This window comes from Bombina bombina, chromosome 2, assembly GCF_027579735.1.
Source record: "Bombina bombina isolate aBomBom1 chromosome 2, aBomBom1.pri, whole genome shotgun sequence".
In the NCBI taxonomy this organism is placed as follows: domain Eukaryota; kingdom Metazoa; phylum Chordata; class Amphibia; order Anura; family Bombinatoridae; genus Bombina; species Bombina bombina.
Window position 1 is genome coordinate 698,677,427 of NC_069500.1, and position 19,065 is coordinate 698,696,491.

Here is a 19,065-nt window from a genome sequence, read left to right on the forward strand (position 1 = left end):
CTTTAAAGCAAGGACCTCCATGGTAATATTTTCTGAGATATTACCAGTGTCATGTGCTTACCCAGTTAGGTAAAAGGAGCTAAGGTCAGTTAATTCTTGGTTAAAAACATGATGTAAAAATAAGGGGTTTGACTTTTTAGAGCACTGGGTTGACTTTTCACTTGGATACAATTTGTACAGTAAGGATGGATTGCACCTGAATGACTAGGGTGCAGGTGTGTTGGGGGAGAGGATGGTATCTCACTTAGACAATCTTTTAAACTAGGCAAAGGGGGGGAGGGTCAGTCAAAACATGATATAACAGACAGATCAGTCTGTGAATATGAAACGCCTAAAATATCTCAAGGAAGGGATAACAGATGAGTACACTTAGGAATTGACATTAGAAAGTTTTGAGGAAAGCTCACCAAGTAGCAGCAGAAAGCACATGAAAATTAAATATATGAAAGCAAATGCAAGAAGTCTGATGAGTAAAATGGGGGAGCAGAAGCTTTTAGTTGCAGAAGAGGACTATGATATTATCAGTATAACTGAAACCTGGTGGGATGATTCAGATGACTGGGCAGTTAACTAAGAGGGTTATACTTTATTTAGAAGGGACAGGAGTAATAAAAGGGACGGCGGAAATTGCATTTATATTAAAGGGACAGTCTACACCAGAATTTTTATTGTTTTAAAAGATAGATAATCCCTTTATTACCCATTCCCCAGTTTTGCATAACCAACACAGTTATATTAATATACTTTTAACCTCTGTGATTACCTTGTATCTAAGCCTCTGCAAACTGCCCCTTATTTCAGTTCTTTTGACAGACTTGCAGTTTAGCCAATCAGTGTCTGATCCCAGATAACTTCACATGCACGAGCACAGTGTTATCTATACATGAACTAACACCCTCTAGTGTTTAAAAACTGTTAAAATGGGTTCTGAAAAGAGGTGGCCTTCAAGGTCTAAGATATTAGCATATGAACCTCCTAGGTTAAGCTGGTGATAAAAGTAAATTGGAAAATTGTTTAAAATTACATGCTCTATCTGAATCATGAAAGTTTTTTTTTGCCTAGACTGTCCCTTTAAGCTTGACCTTAAATCTACACTTAGGGAAGATATTTATGATGATAAAGGTGATGTAGAGACACTGTGGGTTGAAATAAAGAGTGGGGAAAAATCCTAAAAAAATATTACTAGGAATATGCTGTAAGCCCCCCAACATTAGTGACATGGAGGAAAATCAACTACTAATGCAAATAGGAAAGGATGCAAAAATACCAGTGCTGCAACTATGGGAGATTGTAACTACCACAACATGAACTGGGCCAATGAACTAGTAATACAGCTAAGAGTCATAAGGATTCTACTCAGCCTTTTAATTTTCAGAAAACAGAATTCAATGATTTAAGGAAATCATTAAATAAAATAAATTGGGACAAAGTTTTCTCTAATAAAATTACACATGGATAACATTTAAAACTTAGTTAAAGGGACAGTCTACACCAGAATTGTTATTGTTTTAAAAGATAGATAATCCCTTGTTTACCCATTCCCTAGTTTTGCATAACCAACACAGTTATATTTATATTTTTTTACCTCTGTGATTATCTTGTATCTAAGCCTCTGCAGACTGGCCCTTTATTTGTTCTTTTGACAGACTTGCAGTTTAGCCAATCAGTGATGGCTCCCAGGTAACTTCACGTGCACGAGCACAGTGTTATCTATATGAAAAACATGAACTAACACCCTCTAGTGGTGAAAAACCTGTTAAAATGCACTCTTAAGAGGCGGCCTTCAAGGTCTAAGAAATATTGAAATATGAACCTCCTAAGTTAAGCTTTCAACTAAGAATACCAAGAGAACAAAGAAAAATTGGTGATAAAAGGTGATAAAAGTAAATTGGAAAATTGTTTAAAATTACATGCCCTATCTGAATCATGAAAGTTTTTTTTTGACTAGACTGTCCCTTTAAATAAATATACATATCAACACATACCACATGGTTATAAAAGTAAAAGAAATAAATCCAAACCAATGTGGCTAAATTAAAATGTGTTAAGAGAAATTAGGAAAAAAAATGTAGGGCATTTAAAATATTCAAAGAATAATACAGTACAGTACAGACTCAACATTCCAAATATATAAGGAATGTAACAAAACGTGCAAAAAAGCAATCAAACCCTAAAAGTTTGGCAAACAAATCAAACAATCTAAGAAGGAAAATATAGGTACATTAACATTTGTGAAGGGTAGCATGATTAACAATGAGAAGGAGAAGGCTTGGGTATTAAACCAGTTATTTTCTTCAGTATTCACAAGAGAGTAACCAATAGGAGACACTTTAAAACAAATTAGAACTACAATCCCATACCATTAACTGGGTTGTCTCTAGTGGATTTCCCAGGTGGAATACACCCAAGCATTTTACAGCAATTTAGCACTGTTATAGCCAAACCTCCACTCCAAATTGTGAAATTCATTAATTAAGGAGGTAGTGAATGCCAATACTTTAGAAATGGTTTAGATACATTTCTGGCTATAAACAGAATTCAGGGATATGATTGATTGTGTTAAATAGGTCATCTTTTTGAATGTGCTTAATTTAAATGGATATGAAACCCAAAAATTTTCTTTCATGGTTCTGATAAAGCATGCAATTTTAAACAAATTTCTAATCTACTTCCATTATCAATTTTATTTGTTCTTTTGGTATCTTTTGTTGAAAAGCAGAGACATAAGCTTAGGAGTCGACCTATTTCTGTATCACCATAAGGCAACACTTTTTGCAAGAATGTTATAAATTTGCAAGAGCACTAGATGGCAGCACTATTTACTGTGCATGCAAAAAGAGAAGTGCTCTATTAGGATCGAACAGCTCAGTAGCTTGTTCTATGGTGAGTTACAGTGCTACAGATGCCTACCTAAGAATCTCTTCAACACCGAATATCATGGGAACAAAACAAATTTGATAATAGAAGTAAATAGGAAATGTTTTAAAATAGTATGCTCTGTCTGAATCGCAATATAACATTTTTGGGTTTCATATCCCTTTAAGCTCAACTGGAGCTTTTATTGTAAGTATATTAAGGTTTGTATAGGTTGTACTCGATGGACTTCTGTGTTTTTTCAACCTCATCTACTATGTTGCTATGTTGTGTTACTATGTGTACGTTACCTACCTAGTACGCTCTTCAACAAAGAATACAATAAGAGCAAAGTACATTTGATAACAAAAGTAAATTCAAAAGATATTTAAAATTGCATCCTATACCTGATTTCTGAAAGAAAAAAAATGAGTATCAAATCCCTTTAATGTTGAAATCTTTTATCTTTTGGTTTATCATTGTATTAACAAAATATTTATCAGGCAGTAAGGACCAGTGCTTCCATAAGGCACACATAGGAGACCACATTAGGGCACAGAGTTGCTCTGTAGCATGGCATAGAAAACAAAATAAAAAAAAACATTTGTTTTCAATGTCTGTTTTAAATGTCACTTACTCTCCACAGCTTTCCAATATAGAGGGAGGGAAATGGGCTTAGATACTTAGATAACATTCTTTTTTTTTTTTTTTAAATGCCCCTTGCTCCTTTCGGCCCAAAGTAGTACTGGTGCAGGGGAACTTGCTATGCTGTATTGCCAATGCTGTTGGGTAAACACTACCAAATCCAAGTGGTGGAATAAGGGCTGTACCAACAACAAGTTTTATATATTGGAAAATAATTTAAAACTAACTTCAGGTTGTTCTTATTCCTTAAGACAAAATAGGTGGTGATCGTTTTAATAAATTACTAAATATAAAAGTCAAATGGATTTTTCTTTATATATACTGTATTATTAAGGAATATAAAGGTCTTACTTCTAGATGGGATATGGATCTATATCAATAGCTTTAGTACATAATTTGCCTATTGTATTTAATTTTATATAATTTAAATGCATTGGTGACAAGAGACTGGTATAAGGTGATTTATTTTGTACAAAATAGCAGTCACCATAGATCAAAAAGAGGACAATGCAAAACAAATTCTAGCTAAATCCTGGATAAAATAGCCTTAAAATATCACTCTAATGTCAATCTATAGGAGTATTCTAAGACAAATCAATATGACAGTTACAATTAAACTAGGCTGTTAGAAAAAAAAAGAACTGGCTATTCTAAAAACAACACATTTCTCTATTAATAATTGCCATTTCATCAGGCTAAAGCCAAAGTGTATACATTTAATATAGCCAAGAAAAAAGTTTATTTTTGAAAATACTTAAATGACCACTCAATGCAGTATAATTGCATAATTAAAAAGTGCATAATAAAAAGACAGTGATTTAACACCTACTCTTAATTTCAAATAAGCAGTAGATTTTCTTCTGACAAATTAAATTTTTCTCCCATTTTCCGGCCCCTTGTATCATGTGACAGACTGTCTGTCACATTGTTAAACAACAGCAACTAGCTCTACACAACTCACTTAATAAAGTCTCAGATATTGAATCACGACTTCGACAAAACCCCACAGATAATACTCTTTCTTCAGACCTTCAGATAGCAAAACAGGTGGCCAACCAACTGTTAGATAAAGAATGTAAATATCTGGCCAACAAACCTCGCCAAACTTATTATGAAGGATATAATAAATGCAGTAAGATTTCTGCTCGTAAATTAAAACGGAAAATAAATAGATCCTACATCCTTTCGATCGAGTCAGCCTCTAATTACAAACATAACAATACCTCCTCTATAGCTGAAGCATTTCGGTCATGCTACCAATCCCTATATAATCTCCCACATACACCCTTCAACTCCTACTTAAGCTCCCCTTCTAATCTAGACCATCCAATCAACCAATTTCTCTCTGACACTAACATTCCTACGCTATCTCAGGAACAAAGAGACTCCTTGGATAGGCCTTTCTCGTTAGAGGAAATTAAAAAAAATATTAAAGACTTGCCTCAAGACAAGGCCCCCGGCCCAGATGGTTACACTAACCTTTACTATAAGCATTACATAAATATCCTATCTCCTCACTAGGGGTGCCTAAAATAATCGATTCTGTGATGCATCGCGATGCAGCCTGTTAACGATGCTGCATCGATGCAGTGCAGATCAGAATCGATTCAGGGGTGACATCATCGCGCAACGTCACATGACCCCGCCTCTCTCACATAGCAGACGAGCCGACAGCATTTGTGTCAGGATTAATCTGGTTACAGCCCCCAGCTACACCACATCACGACTTGCTGTGCACACTGCGCAGATATCTGACCCAGAGAGCATTACCAATAGACCTCCTCTCACACACAAATGTTCCGGTCAGGAATTTTTATGACACCTATCCTAAAGAGCCGACAGCAGCGTCATGTAAACAGTGAATCTTTTCTTGTATTATCGATTCACTGTTTACTGTTGCGGTCTCTGCTGCATGTTTCCTCTCTGTCAGACCCCTAGCCCAAACGAGCATTTGAGGGTTGCTGTAAAACTTTTGACTTACTGTATCTAATAGCAACCCTCAAATGCTCGTTTGGGCTAGGGGTCTGACAGAGAGGAAACATGCAGCAGAGACCGCAACAGTAAACAGTGAATCGATAATACAAGAAAAGATTCACTGTTTACATGAGGCTGCTGTCGGCTCTTTAGGATAGGTGTCATAAAAATTCCTGACCGGAACATTTGTGTGTGAGAGGAGGTCTATTGGTAATGCTCTCTGGGTCAGGTTTCAGATGTCTGCATGTACTCCGTGAGAATGTTTGAGTGAGTACACTGCTGCTGGTTTTCCTTTGTAAAATAAATCTACAGATGCATTTCTGTGCATATTGTAGTATTATGTTTATAAGTGCTCTTCCATCTTACACAGTTGTTTAAAAGATTATTATATATACACACACAATATCGTGATGCATTGTGATGCATCGTAGAATCGAATCGTATGGAATCGTTACGATGATAATCATAATCGAATCGAATCGTGAGACAAGTGAAGATGCGCAGCTCTACTCCTCACCTCCTTACCCTCTTCAACTCAATCTCGGCCTCCAACCCCTTCTCTACTAATACCTTAGAGGCACACATATCAATCTTACCCAAACCAGGAAAAGACGTCACGAAAGTGGAAAACTATAGACCCATTTCACTACTAAATACAGATCTCAAATTATTCGCCAAACTCCTAGCTAATCATTTAAATTCGGTCCTGCCTGACCTCGTCCATAAAGATCAAGTTGGATTTATTCCCGCTAGGGAGGCAAAACACCACCAGAGCTATTCAACTGATCGAATACGTAAAAACCCATAATATCCCTCTTTTGTTTCTGTCAACCGACTCGGAGAAAGCGGTTGGCTGTTCCTGAGAGTGGTCCTTTTAAGGATGGGTCTGGGCCGGGGTTTTATAGATAAGACCTTTGCAATGTATTCATCCCCCTCAGCACGTCTCAGAGTTAATGGCTCGGTCTCAGCCCCTTTCGGTATCTCAAACGGTACAAGGCAGGGATGCCTCCTGTCCACCTTATTGTTCACTTGTGTGATTGAGGTACTTGCCCAAAAAATACGGAACCACCCCAATATTACAGGCCTATAGATCACCAACTCACATTATAAGGTGATGCTCTATGTGGACGATATTCTATTTTTCATCACACAGCTATTAACCACTATCCAAAATATCCTTCAGCAATTAGACGAGTTTAGCCGTGTATCCAACTTTCTTATAAACAAAAATAAATCTGAGATCTTAGATATCAATCTCCCACCTTCAGAAGTACCATAAGTCAAACATATTTGCCCATTCAGATGGCAACCACATTCGCTCAAATACCTTTGGATACACCTCACCCTCGACCCAGACGACCTCTTTGTTCATAACTTTAAACCTCTACTCTCTAACATAGTCTTCCGCTTATCCTCCTGGAGGAGAAAACAAATTTCCTGGCTAGGCAGAATCAACACCATCAAGATGAATGTCCTCCCACGGATTCTGTACTTGCTACAAACCCTCCCTATTCCGCCCCCGACACTTATATCCCCACTTTACAGAATAAACTATTTGATTTCATTTGGGAACATTCTAGGGCCCTGATTAACAAAAAAATAATGCAACTCCCAATGAACTTTGGTGGTTTAGGTGTCCTGGACCTCAGGAAATATAGACAAGCAATCTTCTTCCAAGGCATAATAGACTGGTTCTCCAATATACATAATAGGACATGGGAACAACTCGAACATGACATCGCTGACTCTCCCCACTTGGGTGCTCTGTGTTGGTCCCCAAAAGACAGAAACAAATTCCTTCAAAACTCTGCTCAACCAATCAGAGAAATATTCCAAGTTTGGGACAAAGTTCTTGTGCACTACCCGCACCTCTCCACCAAAATATCTCCCCTGACCCCACTAACCTACAATTTCGAATTTAAGCCTGGGCTCACAAACCCAAAAATGATCCTAGGCCCAACTAATAGATCTCTACAAATTTTTCACTTAGGTAACTCACAACTATCTAACACACCACTTGATCTAATCAACATGGGATATCTTACTTTTAAAAATTGGCTCTTCTATAGACAATGTCACTCATATATCGAAACACCTCCAACACAACAACATGCTTAGGTCTCTTATGCAGTATGAATCTCTATGCACCAAAACCACGCCCACGAGACATGCCCTCTCCCTAATCTATACCATGTTACAACAACCCTTACCTGGTCAAAATCCCTACTTTGTAGATAGATGGAACTTTGAACTTGGGACGGACATTTCATACGCTGACTCCCTTTACATATACACATGTATAAAAAAATCCTCTATCTCAAGTAGGTTTCTGGAACTCAACCTAAAAATTTTGCAAAGATGGTACCTAACCCCAGCTCGTTGCAATTTTTTTTATAAACTACACTCAGCTAAGTGCTGGACATGCAGCTTCCCGGATGCTCATATGGCCCATATATGGTGGCAGTGCCCTAACCGAGCTTACATCTGGAAGGATGTTTCTCAAGAAACTAGCAAAATCCTAGATCACCCCATTCCTCTAGATCCCTGCCTCTGGCTATTTATCAAAACTTCTATAAAAACTCCCTACGCCCAAAAGAAAATTATTCAACATTTTATGCATCAGCTTCAGGATTCTCTTGGCCAGGAACTGGAAGAGCAATAAAGTCCCTTCTATACCCCAATGGCTTCTAGAATGTGACAACACTCTCTCATTGGAAGAGTTTCACTTCCTGAAAACCAAAAACCTTGACACATATGCACATATGCAATCACTCTGGGAGACATACCATAGTAATATATCCCAAACACCTCCTATCTGAAGTCCGCCCTCTATCCAATGGAAGCCTGGTTCTTACCTCCCAGGTGTTGCTTTTATCCCACAACCATTCCGTTTCACTCCACTATTTCAAATTGATGTCATACATATGATAAATCAGAACAGGGTTGCAGACAACACAGTCCTTTTCCTCCATATGCATACACACTACTACAAACACCTACCATGTATATTGTATAAGTTCTTTCATTTCTTTTTTCCTTTTTTTTTTCTTCTCTTATTCTCATTGTTTTTCTCCAGTCTGTATTTGATCATATCAGTAATCTTATGGCAATTTACAATTTGTAAAAGGCCAACGTGCATACAGCTATTATTTGTATATTGTATCATTTTGGCTATCAATAAAGTATTTGAAACAAATTATGTTAATCATTCACATAAATTTGAATATCCACTACAGTTTAAGTGAGAATGTGTATAATACATAATATTTTTCTTGATTTCACCGTATTCAACCCTATTATATATCAAGGGGAAATATTTCCGACCATGTATTCATGAATATCAATAAAAAATATTTGTGAATGAAAGAAGTTAATTTGGTTTCAACAATAAAAAGATTAATTTTAAAATATGTTTTATATTGTATCTAGAAAATATTGATGCAATTAAAACTTGGTAATAGACTCTCTATCCGTAAATTAATTTATTCACTAGATTTACTTATTAAAACATTTCTAATAAAAACAATCATTTTATCTAATTCTAGTCCAAAATCTTAAGAGAAAAATGGCTAATGCAGGGAACACCAACTGGGTCCGAAGAGGAGGAAGAAGCAAGAAAGAATCAGTATGAGGAGGATGAGCAGAAATTGAAGGCTCTTGAATTGAACGTCCAACGGTAAAAGTGCAATTTACAGGCTACTTTGTCCTATGAGAGATTATTTATATCAGGGGTACTCAAACTTTTTTATATGTAGTATTGTTCACAGATGGGGAAATCTACATTATATTCACATTTATGCTAAAGATTACAGCTCAAAATAAAATGATAGTTACAAATGGCATAAGAAATAAGTCATGATGAATAAATATCATTTAAATTTGCACATGCTTTTTATTTTATTAAAATCCGTTTGGGGCCATCAGAAAAAGTTTGGGCAACCTTGATTTAGAGCATTGGTCAAATTTTTATTATATTAAATTTTTTTACATTTATCATTTTCCTTCCAATTTAAATACTGTTATCTATATATCCTCTATAGCGAGTTAGACTTTAATTGATTAATAACACACACACACATACAGTTGTGCTCATAAGTTTACATACCCTGGCAGAATTTATGATTTCTTGGCCATTTTTCAGAGAATATGTATGATAACACAAAAACTTTTCTTTCACTCAGGGTTAGTGTTTGGCTGAAGCCATTTATTATCAATCAACTTTTTTTCCTTTTTTTAAATCATAACGACAACAGAAACTACCCAAATGACCCTGATCAAAAGTTTACATACCCTGGTGATTTTGGCCTGATAACATGCACACAAGATGACACAAAGGGGTTTGAATGGCTATTAAAGGTAACCATCCTCACCTGTGATCTGTTTGCTTGTAATTAGTGTGTGTGTATAAAAGGTCAATGAGTTTCTGGACTCCTGGCAGACCCTTGTATCTTTCATCCAGTGCTGCACTGACGTTTCTGGATTCTGAGTCATAGGGAAAGCAAAAGAATTTTCAAAGGATCTGCGAGAAAAGGTAGTTGAACTGTATAAAACAGGAAAGGGATATTAAAAGATATCCAAAGAATTGAGAATGCAAATCAGCAGTGTTCAAACTCTAATCAAGAAGTGGAAAATGAGGGGTTCTGTTGAAACCAAACCACGGTCAGAAAGACCAACTAAAATTTCAGCCAGGAAAATTGTTCGTGATGCAAAGACAAATTTCCATTCAAACCCCTTTGTGTCAACTTGTGTGCATGTTATCAGGCCAAAGTCACCAGGGTATGTAAACTTTTGATCAGGGTCATTTGGGTCGTTTCTGTTGTCATTATGTTTTAAAAAGAGTAAACACAGCTGATTGATAATAAATGGCTTCAGCCAAATACCAACCATGAGTGAAAGAAAAGTTTTTGTGTTATCATTCATAGTCTCTGAAAAATGGCCAAGAAATCATAAATTTTGCCAGGGTATGTAAACTTATGAGCACAACTGTATATATAAAAATATAAAGAGGATCTCCACTCTCACTTAAGCATCCAACAGGGCGCAATAATACAAAACAGAAGCAATGCTCTAGTTGCAGCAACCAAATAAAACTGTTGTGTTTGTTTGAAAATTCCAGTGAGTGCTGGGCTTCTTATTAGTATACAGAATATATATAGTTTGTTTGAACGTTTCTTTTTAAAGTTGCATAAAATTTGAAACAAAAAATTAATTGTGCTCTAATTTGGCAGATTTGTAATTATTACCAATGAATACAAAACTGCCACTTTTCACTTAAATTGGTCAAGTCATTTTAAAGTTATTTAATGTAAAAAAAAATGTTCTTTTCAGAAAAAATTAAATTGATTTATAATAATTGATAATCGGTTTTGGGATTTGTGGCCATAAAACTTGCCATTTGGTTTTTGAAGTTAATAACTTTTATTATTTTTAAGTTATTGCATAGAAATTAGATTTTGTTTTGCAGCAGTGCTCAGTACAGTTAATCTGTTATGGCACCACCTGACATGCATAGTAGAGTGCTTCTTCAGCACATTATTAATGTATCTGCAGTGTAGGAGTCTCATAGTAGACTTCCTTAAATTGGGAAGGGAAATAAAGTGACTGTGTCATCACAAGCTAGATGCATGCTACCTTGCAAGTCCTGATGCATGTATCCTGATTGGATGCTTCAAGTCTCTTTACAATGAAATGTGGCTACTGAGGAATTTCTGACATAAAATATCTTCCTTTTTATATATAGATGTTTATTAATATTATAATTATTATTATCAGGTATTTGTAGAGCGCCAACAGATTCCGCAGCTCTGACCTCTAACAAATTTATGTTCAGTGATATCTTCTAGATAGATTTTTTACAGATATGCTGCATCATTTTCAAATAATTCAACATTTAGGTATCATATCCCTTTACTTCTCTAAAAAAATGGCAGATCCTGGGAGTCCCAGGGAGATGAGAGCTTCCTCCCATAGAAAGTAATGAGGTTCTCTGAGACACAGAATTTCTCTGGGAAGAATGAGGTTGACAGTGGATCAACTGGCACTGATATAAATTCGCAGTTTGCAGCCATTACAGGTTAAATGAAAGGTTTTCACAGCAGTTTAACTTGTATTTGCCTCTAGTTTAGTAACACTTTTCTGTGAGGTAAATAAGTGTATTGATAACTTTTAATTAGACTGTTTAATATAGAGCTGGCAAGTTAAATTATTGACACCTGCTTAGGGATTATAATGAGTTGTGAGAGAGCTGTGGCATAGTAGTAAAGCAACTAATGTGTGACTTTTGCTTGAAATGGCAATTGTTATATATATATTCTTGCTGAAGATGTTTGTAGATTATATTATATGTTTAAATTTCTAATGAAAGACAAGGCGATTAATTGGCAATCAAAACTTACGTTAAACCAGAGTTTAAAAGCAAGGATATTCCTAGTTTAAAGTCCCCCCACTCTCCCTTTGGAGCTTTGTGTGACATTATCAATGACACTGATGACATCACACATGACATTGTTGATAAAATCATTACTGATATCACTTGGGACATCACTTGTGATATATATTGTATAATCTGCACTATCTGAGCTCACTCTCCTTTAAATAAACCTCTGGTTCCATTTTCATTCCTTTTCTCCCTCACATGCAACCACCATGTGTGTGTGTGTGTGTGTGTATGTATGTATGTGTGTGTGTATGTATGTATGTGTGTGTGTTTATATATATCACAGATTTGAACCATGAAAAACTTAGAAAAGTATTTATGGTTGTGTGAAGTATTTGGGAAAAACACTTTAGATAATCACTTTCATTGTTTATGAGGATAACCATAGAAACCAAAGAAAAACTAACATAGCATTATCAACTGTGTAGTAACTAATCACATATAGCTATTATTGAGTGGCAGCTTAAAGAACCAATTAGGTAGCATCTAGATATGAGGTTTCAAGCTCAATGTATCTAGGGGCCACTGGACAAGGGTTTTTCTCCTATGAGGGCTACTTAAAAAGAGTAAGTGCTCTGGAGCGGGATATACCAAGAACTGGAAGTGACATTTACCCAAGTATTAATGCATAGTTGGAGTTGTAGCCCCACAATAGACAGGCACAGTTGTCTATATTCACTACAAGTGAAGTGATCAATCTGGAACTGTATAACAACTTAAAAAGTAGAACATCAACTAGCTACACCTCGTAGAACCCTAAAAGAAAAAAACAATGACAGTCCAAATTAATGGTTTACCTATTATAAAAGGGAGGGCTAGATTAAACTATTTTGAGGGCAACATATGGCCCTGGGGCCAGTACTTTGAGACCACCGATGTAGATCATTAACCTCAGAAAATATTTAATTATACTGTACTTTCAATATGTTATTCAAATGTAAATGAGTATATCCTACTGAGTGCATTTTGGACATAATTTCAATGGAAAGTTTTAGTAATGTTCAGGATTATAGAATAAGCAATTAGAGCCAATCAGAGTAGGTAACACAATATAAATACTCATACGACTGTCAGTGAGATGTAATGTTAAAACACATCATGGCAATTGATTATGTTTTTCACCTGCCCTTAAAGAGAATATCAAGATAAGAACACAATATATTTTTTCAAGTCTAAATTTATAGATAAAAAATGGGGGAAATGTGGTTTGCCAGGACGAAACAATGAACTTAAATAATTTTTATTGTCATGTTCTCAACTAGTTTAATAATTTAAACACATGACTTATTCCTCATTATATATTTCTACAGCTGAGTGCTGTTTTCTGTCTCATGTGTGAGTGTTTATTCAGTAACAATGGAAGAGTTTATGTTGTGGCATGACCCTCTTGTACAGAAGTGTATAGTAAGATGGTGATATATGTTTGCTGCATATAAGAACATACATTAAATATATATGGATGAGTGGGAAATTGTTCACCTACAGCTGGGTTACTTTGTGATGGGGTGACAGTGACTGAGAGAAAATCATGAATCAGATATGTCTCTGAAAATATTCTAATGATTCTGCATTAATTATACGGCTAGATTAAAAGTTTTGTCGGTAAAGACTAGCGTTGCTAACGCTCCTTTCTTTTCCTGCGCTCACATTAAACAACGCTGGTATTACAAGTTTTCTGAATGGCTGTGTTAACCTCAGAAAAGTGAGCGTTGAGCACTTCTACCTGTAATACCAGCGTTGCTTATGGTAGCGGTAAGCTGGCAAAACGTGCTCATGCATGATTTCCCCATAGGAAACAATGGGGCAGAATCAGCTGAAAAAAAACCTAACATCTGCAAAAAAGCAGCGTTCAGCTCCTAACGCAGCCCCATTGTTTCCTATGGGAAAACACTTTCTAAGTCTACACCTAACACCCTAACATGAACCCCGAGTCTAAACACCCCTAACCTTACACTTATTAACCCCTAATCTGCTGCCCCCGACATCGCCAACACCTGCATAATATTATTAACCCCTAATCTGCCGCTCCGTAAACCGCCACCACCTACATTATACTTATGAACCCCTAATCTGCTGCCCCCAACATCGCCGACACCTACATTATAGTTATTAACCCCTAATCTGCCGCCCCCAACGTCGCCGCCACCTAACTACAATTATTAACCCCTAATCTGCCTACCGGACATCGCCGCCACTGTAATAAATGTATTAACCTCTAAACCTAAGTCTAACCCTAACCCTAACTTAAATTTATTTTTAATCAATCTAAATAAAATTACTATAATTAAATAAATTATTCCTATTTAAAAATAAATACTTACCGATAAAATACACCATAAGATAGCTACAATATAACTAATAATTACATTGTAGCTATTTTAGGATTTATATTTATTTTACAGGCAACTTTGTATTTATTTTAACTAGGTACAATAGCTATTAAATAGTTAATAACTATTTAATAGCTACCTAGTTAAAAATAATTACAAAATTACCTGTAAAATAAATCCTAACCTAAGTTACAAATACACTACACTTTCAATAAATTAATGAAATAAATTAACTACAATTATATAAAATAAAATACAATTAAATAAACTAAACTATAGTACAAAAATAAAAAATCCGATTGGCTGATTGGATCAGCCAATAGAATGCAAGGTCAATTCTATTGGCTGATCCAATCAGCCAATCGGATTGAACTTCAATCCGATTGGCTGATTAAATCAACCAATCGGATTTTTCCTACCTTAATTCCAATTGGCTGAGAGAATCCTATCAGCCAATCGGAATTCGAGGGACGCCATCTTGGATGACGTCATTTAAAGGAACCTTCATTCGTCGTTAGTCATCGGAAAGAAGAGGATGCTCCGCGTCGGATGTCTTGAAGATGGACCCGCTCCTCGCAGGATAGATGAAGATAGAAGATGTCGCTTGGATGAAGACTTCTGCTGGATAGAGGACCTCTTCTGCTCCGATCGGATGAAGACTTCTGGCCTGATCGGATGAAGACTTGTGCCGGTCCGGATGTCCTCTTCTGCCCCATCGGTGCCCGGCTGGCTGAAGACGGCTCAAGGTAGGGTGATCTTCAATGGGGTAGTGTTAGTTTTTTTTAAGGGGGGATCGGGTGGGTTTTAGAGTAGGGGTGTGTGGGTGGTGGGTTGTAATGTTGGGGGGGTATTGTATTTCTTTTTTTTTACAGGTAAAAGAGCTGATTACTTTGGGGCAATGCCCCGCAAAAAGCCCTTTTAAGGGCTGGTAAAAGAGCTAGTTACTTTGGGGCAATGCCCCGCAAAAGGCCCTTTTAAGGGCTATTTGTAATTTAGTTTAGGATAGGGAATTTTATTATTTTGGGGGGCTTTTTTTATTTTATTAGGGGGATTAGATTAGGTGTAATTAGATTAAACTTCTTGTAATATTTTTTTATTTTTTGTAATTTAGTGGGGGGGTTTTTGTACTATAGTTTAGTTTATTTAATTGTATTTTATTTTAGATAATTGTAGTTAATTTATTTAATTAATTTATTGATAGTGTAGTGTTAGGTGTATTCATAACTTATGTTAGGATTTATTTTACAGGTAATTTTCATTGGCGGCGACGTTGGGGGCAGCAGATTAGGGGTTAATAAATATAATGTAGGTGTCGGCGATGTTAGGGGCAGCAGATTAGGGGTTCATAGGTATAATGTAGGTGGCGGTGATGTCCGGTCGGCAGATTAGGGGTTAAATAATTTTATTATAGTGTTTGCGATGTGGGGGGGCCTCGGTTTAGGGGTTAATAGGTAGTTTATGGGTGTTAGTGTACTTTTTAGCACTGTAGTTAAGAGCTTTATGTTCCGGCGTTAGCCCATAAAACTCTTAACTAATGACTTTTATATGCGGTAGGAGTCTTGAAGGTAGAGGCTGTACCGCTCACTTCTTCCAAGACTTGTAATACCAGCGTTAGGCAAATCCCATTAAAAAGATAGGATACACAATTGACGTAAGGGGATTTGCGGTATGGAAAAGTTGCGGAAGAAAGGTGAGCGGTTGACCCTTTCCTGCCTGACTCGTAATACCAGCGGGCGTTAAAAAGCAGCGTTAGGACCCCTTAACGCTGCTTTTTAAAGCTAACGCCAAACTCGTAATCTAGCCGATAGTTATTTATGTAAAAATTTTCCTAACCTCAGGGTCCTTAGACAGTTTAGACCAGAGTTCAGTTCTGCCTTGGTGCTGAAACATATAATTACTATTGTAAGATGCTGAAACAGATGGTGCAGTACCATGCAATCCTAATTATACACTAATCTATTTCATAGAATTCACAAAAGCATTTTTCCTTTAACAGTAAAAAAATACACTTTAAAGATTCTTGAACTAGAAGTGTTTTAAAGTTAGCTTTATCAGGAAACAAGATATTTAGTTGCCTATACAGATCCATTCACACCATGATTTGTTTTTGTTACATTATTGCCCTCTGAAATAATTTAATGTGTTAGAAACAAATATTTTTTTATATTCAATATGTCATCAATATTAGTTTGTACAAACAATAAGGGTCAGATTCAACACTAAAACTTTCGCTTGCGCGCTAACTGCACTAGAAGTAAAATATTAACGCAGCTGTATTACAGGATGAAAATAAAAGTTAGTGCGAGAGGGAAAGTGCTGCTAACTTCAGGACTTCGGGTACCACAACCGCATTAACTTTTCCCATGGACTTTAATGGGGGGTGCTGTTAAAAAAGAAAAATATTACTACCGTGCTAAACCAACACCGCATTAGACCAACAACATTAAAAAGGAGGGTAGTTATCAATAGTTTACATTCCAATGTTCTTCACACACACACACACACACACACACACATATATATATATATCACACACACACATATATATATATATCACACACACACACACACACACACACACACACACACACACACATATATATATAAATATCACCCACACACACACATATATATATATATATATATATCACACACCCACACACACACATATATATATATATATATATATATATATATCACACACACACACACACACACACACACACACACATATACATATATATATATATATATCACACCCACATATATATATATCACACACACACACACATATATATATAGATATATATATATATATCACACACACACACATATATATATCACACACACACACACACACATATACAGTATATATATATATATATATATATATATATATATATATATATATATATATCTTTAAAAATAAAAAGTAAATTTTCTTCTAAGTGAAAAACATTAGAATGAAAAGTATTTCCATTCAAAACACAATAAAACATGTTACAAAATATTGAAATTGAATAAAAATTATATTTCATGTTCAAGGTATATGCATTATAACCCTTCCCAGTCAAACTCTTTGTCATATAACATCTCCTTTTCAACCCTTAAAAAGATTTTTTATTAATATTTTTTATGATTTTTTTTTATCAGGTGTATATATGTCTGTAATAATTTATTTTAATGTGTTTGTGATGTGTTTTGTGCAACTTTTTTTAACCCTTACACTTTACTCAAGATCTTCCAGCGCAACCATTTACTTTGACTTGTAATATGCACGTTAGCTAGCATTTGTGAGCCACTTGTAGTCTAATATTACGCCTAATGTCTGAGTAATCTATGTCCTTTTTCTTATAAATAGATGAAAGATATTTGATTGATAATAATATACATTAAAGAAAGGGCTTGATAAATCATCCATGCTCAGCAAATTGTTTTGAGAGATTGCAATTTTTGGGGAACCATATGTATTTCTGTAATAATCATAACAATATAACCTGTTCCAATAATATATAATACGCCAAATTACGAGTGGAGTGCAAACATTTGTGCGAAAAACGGTTAGGGTTTATCGCAGGTAGTTGCCCTTATCGGGTTTACTGCTGGTAGTACGAGTTGAAAGTAAACTCGATCGCTTGAGCGCAATCGCGATTAACTCTGGAATGATTTTTGCGTCTTCAGAGCTCAGGTTACCTGTTTCACGAAACAAAAAAGTTACACAAAACAAATCAAAAATACCTTATAAAGTACATTCATAATAACACCATCTAATAAAAATTATTTTAAAAGAGTATTGCACACAAGTTATAAGGGCTCAAAGATCTTAGGTCTCAGGTGTTAGAAAAAATACAGGCAAAGAGCTTTAACATTGAGATACATACATATACATCTCTAAACATGTATATGTATGTATATGTATGTGTGTGTAAATATATATATATATATATATATATATATATATATATAAATGTCTAAATATGTGTACATGTGTATTTATGTATTTAAATGTGTGATGTGTGTATATGTATTTACAGACATATATACACATATAAACTCATAAAAACATATGTACACATATAAGACATATATATATATATATATATATATATATATATATATATATATATATATATATATAAGTGCATTGGAGAGCTTTGCAGTTAAGCAGCTGAAGATATGTAAAAACATATTTATACAATATTCATATTTAATAAAAGTTTTAAACATGTATTTACTTAAAATTTTCACATTTTAATGTTCTGCACATAGCAGAAAATGTTCTAAGAATTTATAAATAGATATTCCTATATATATATTTGCATATATCTATACCTGTATACAATCATGTATATGTATAGGTATAGATATATATTGTTCCAAAAACCATTAGATATATGTAGAAATATTTATTTATAAATAAATAGAAGATATTATGCTATGTAAAGAACATTGGAGTGTGAAATATTCATATTTTCATATCGGATTAAAGGACATGAGAATATGAGCTTGGTTTACGCGTGAATACGGTGTTTTTTCTACATCGACTTCTATGGGGGAATACGTGAAAGCTCACGCGATAGTCTAAGTTCGGCTTTGTGCACTCGTCGGGTTAGCTCGCAAGGAAAAACAGTTTAGTTTCAACTGTTAATATGAGTGCAAAAAGCTTACTTCTAGTTCAGTTAACACTTGAACAGGAGCGTTAAATAGCACTCCACTCGTAATCTGGCCCAATATAAGATATAACTGCTGTCCTATGCAGCTTTGTGTCCTCTGACAGCTAGACACTAGGGTTTTACTGTGATAGTTTCTCAGTGGCGTCACTAGGGG

At 35.3% G+C, this 19,065-nt stretch overlaps 1 protein-coding gene across 1 annotated transcript in view; it reads left to right on the top strand.

Moving 5' to 3' along the window:
• Window positions 1–19,065, top strand: part of PALM2AKAP2 (PALM2 and AKAP2 fusion) — a 340,815-nt gene that overhangs the window by 134,625 nt on the left and 187,125 nt on the right. Inside the window, exon 3 of the mRNA XM_053702675.1 lies at window positions 9,018–9,148. Within this exon, the coding sequence (XP_053558650.1) occupies window positions 9,018–9,148 (131 nt within the window). The remainder of the gene's footprint in view (window positions 1–9,017; window positions 9,149–19,065) is intronic.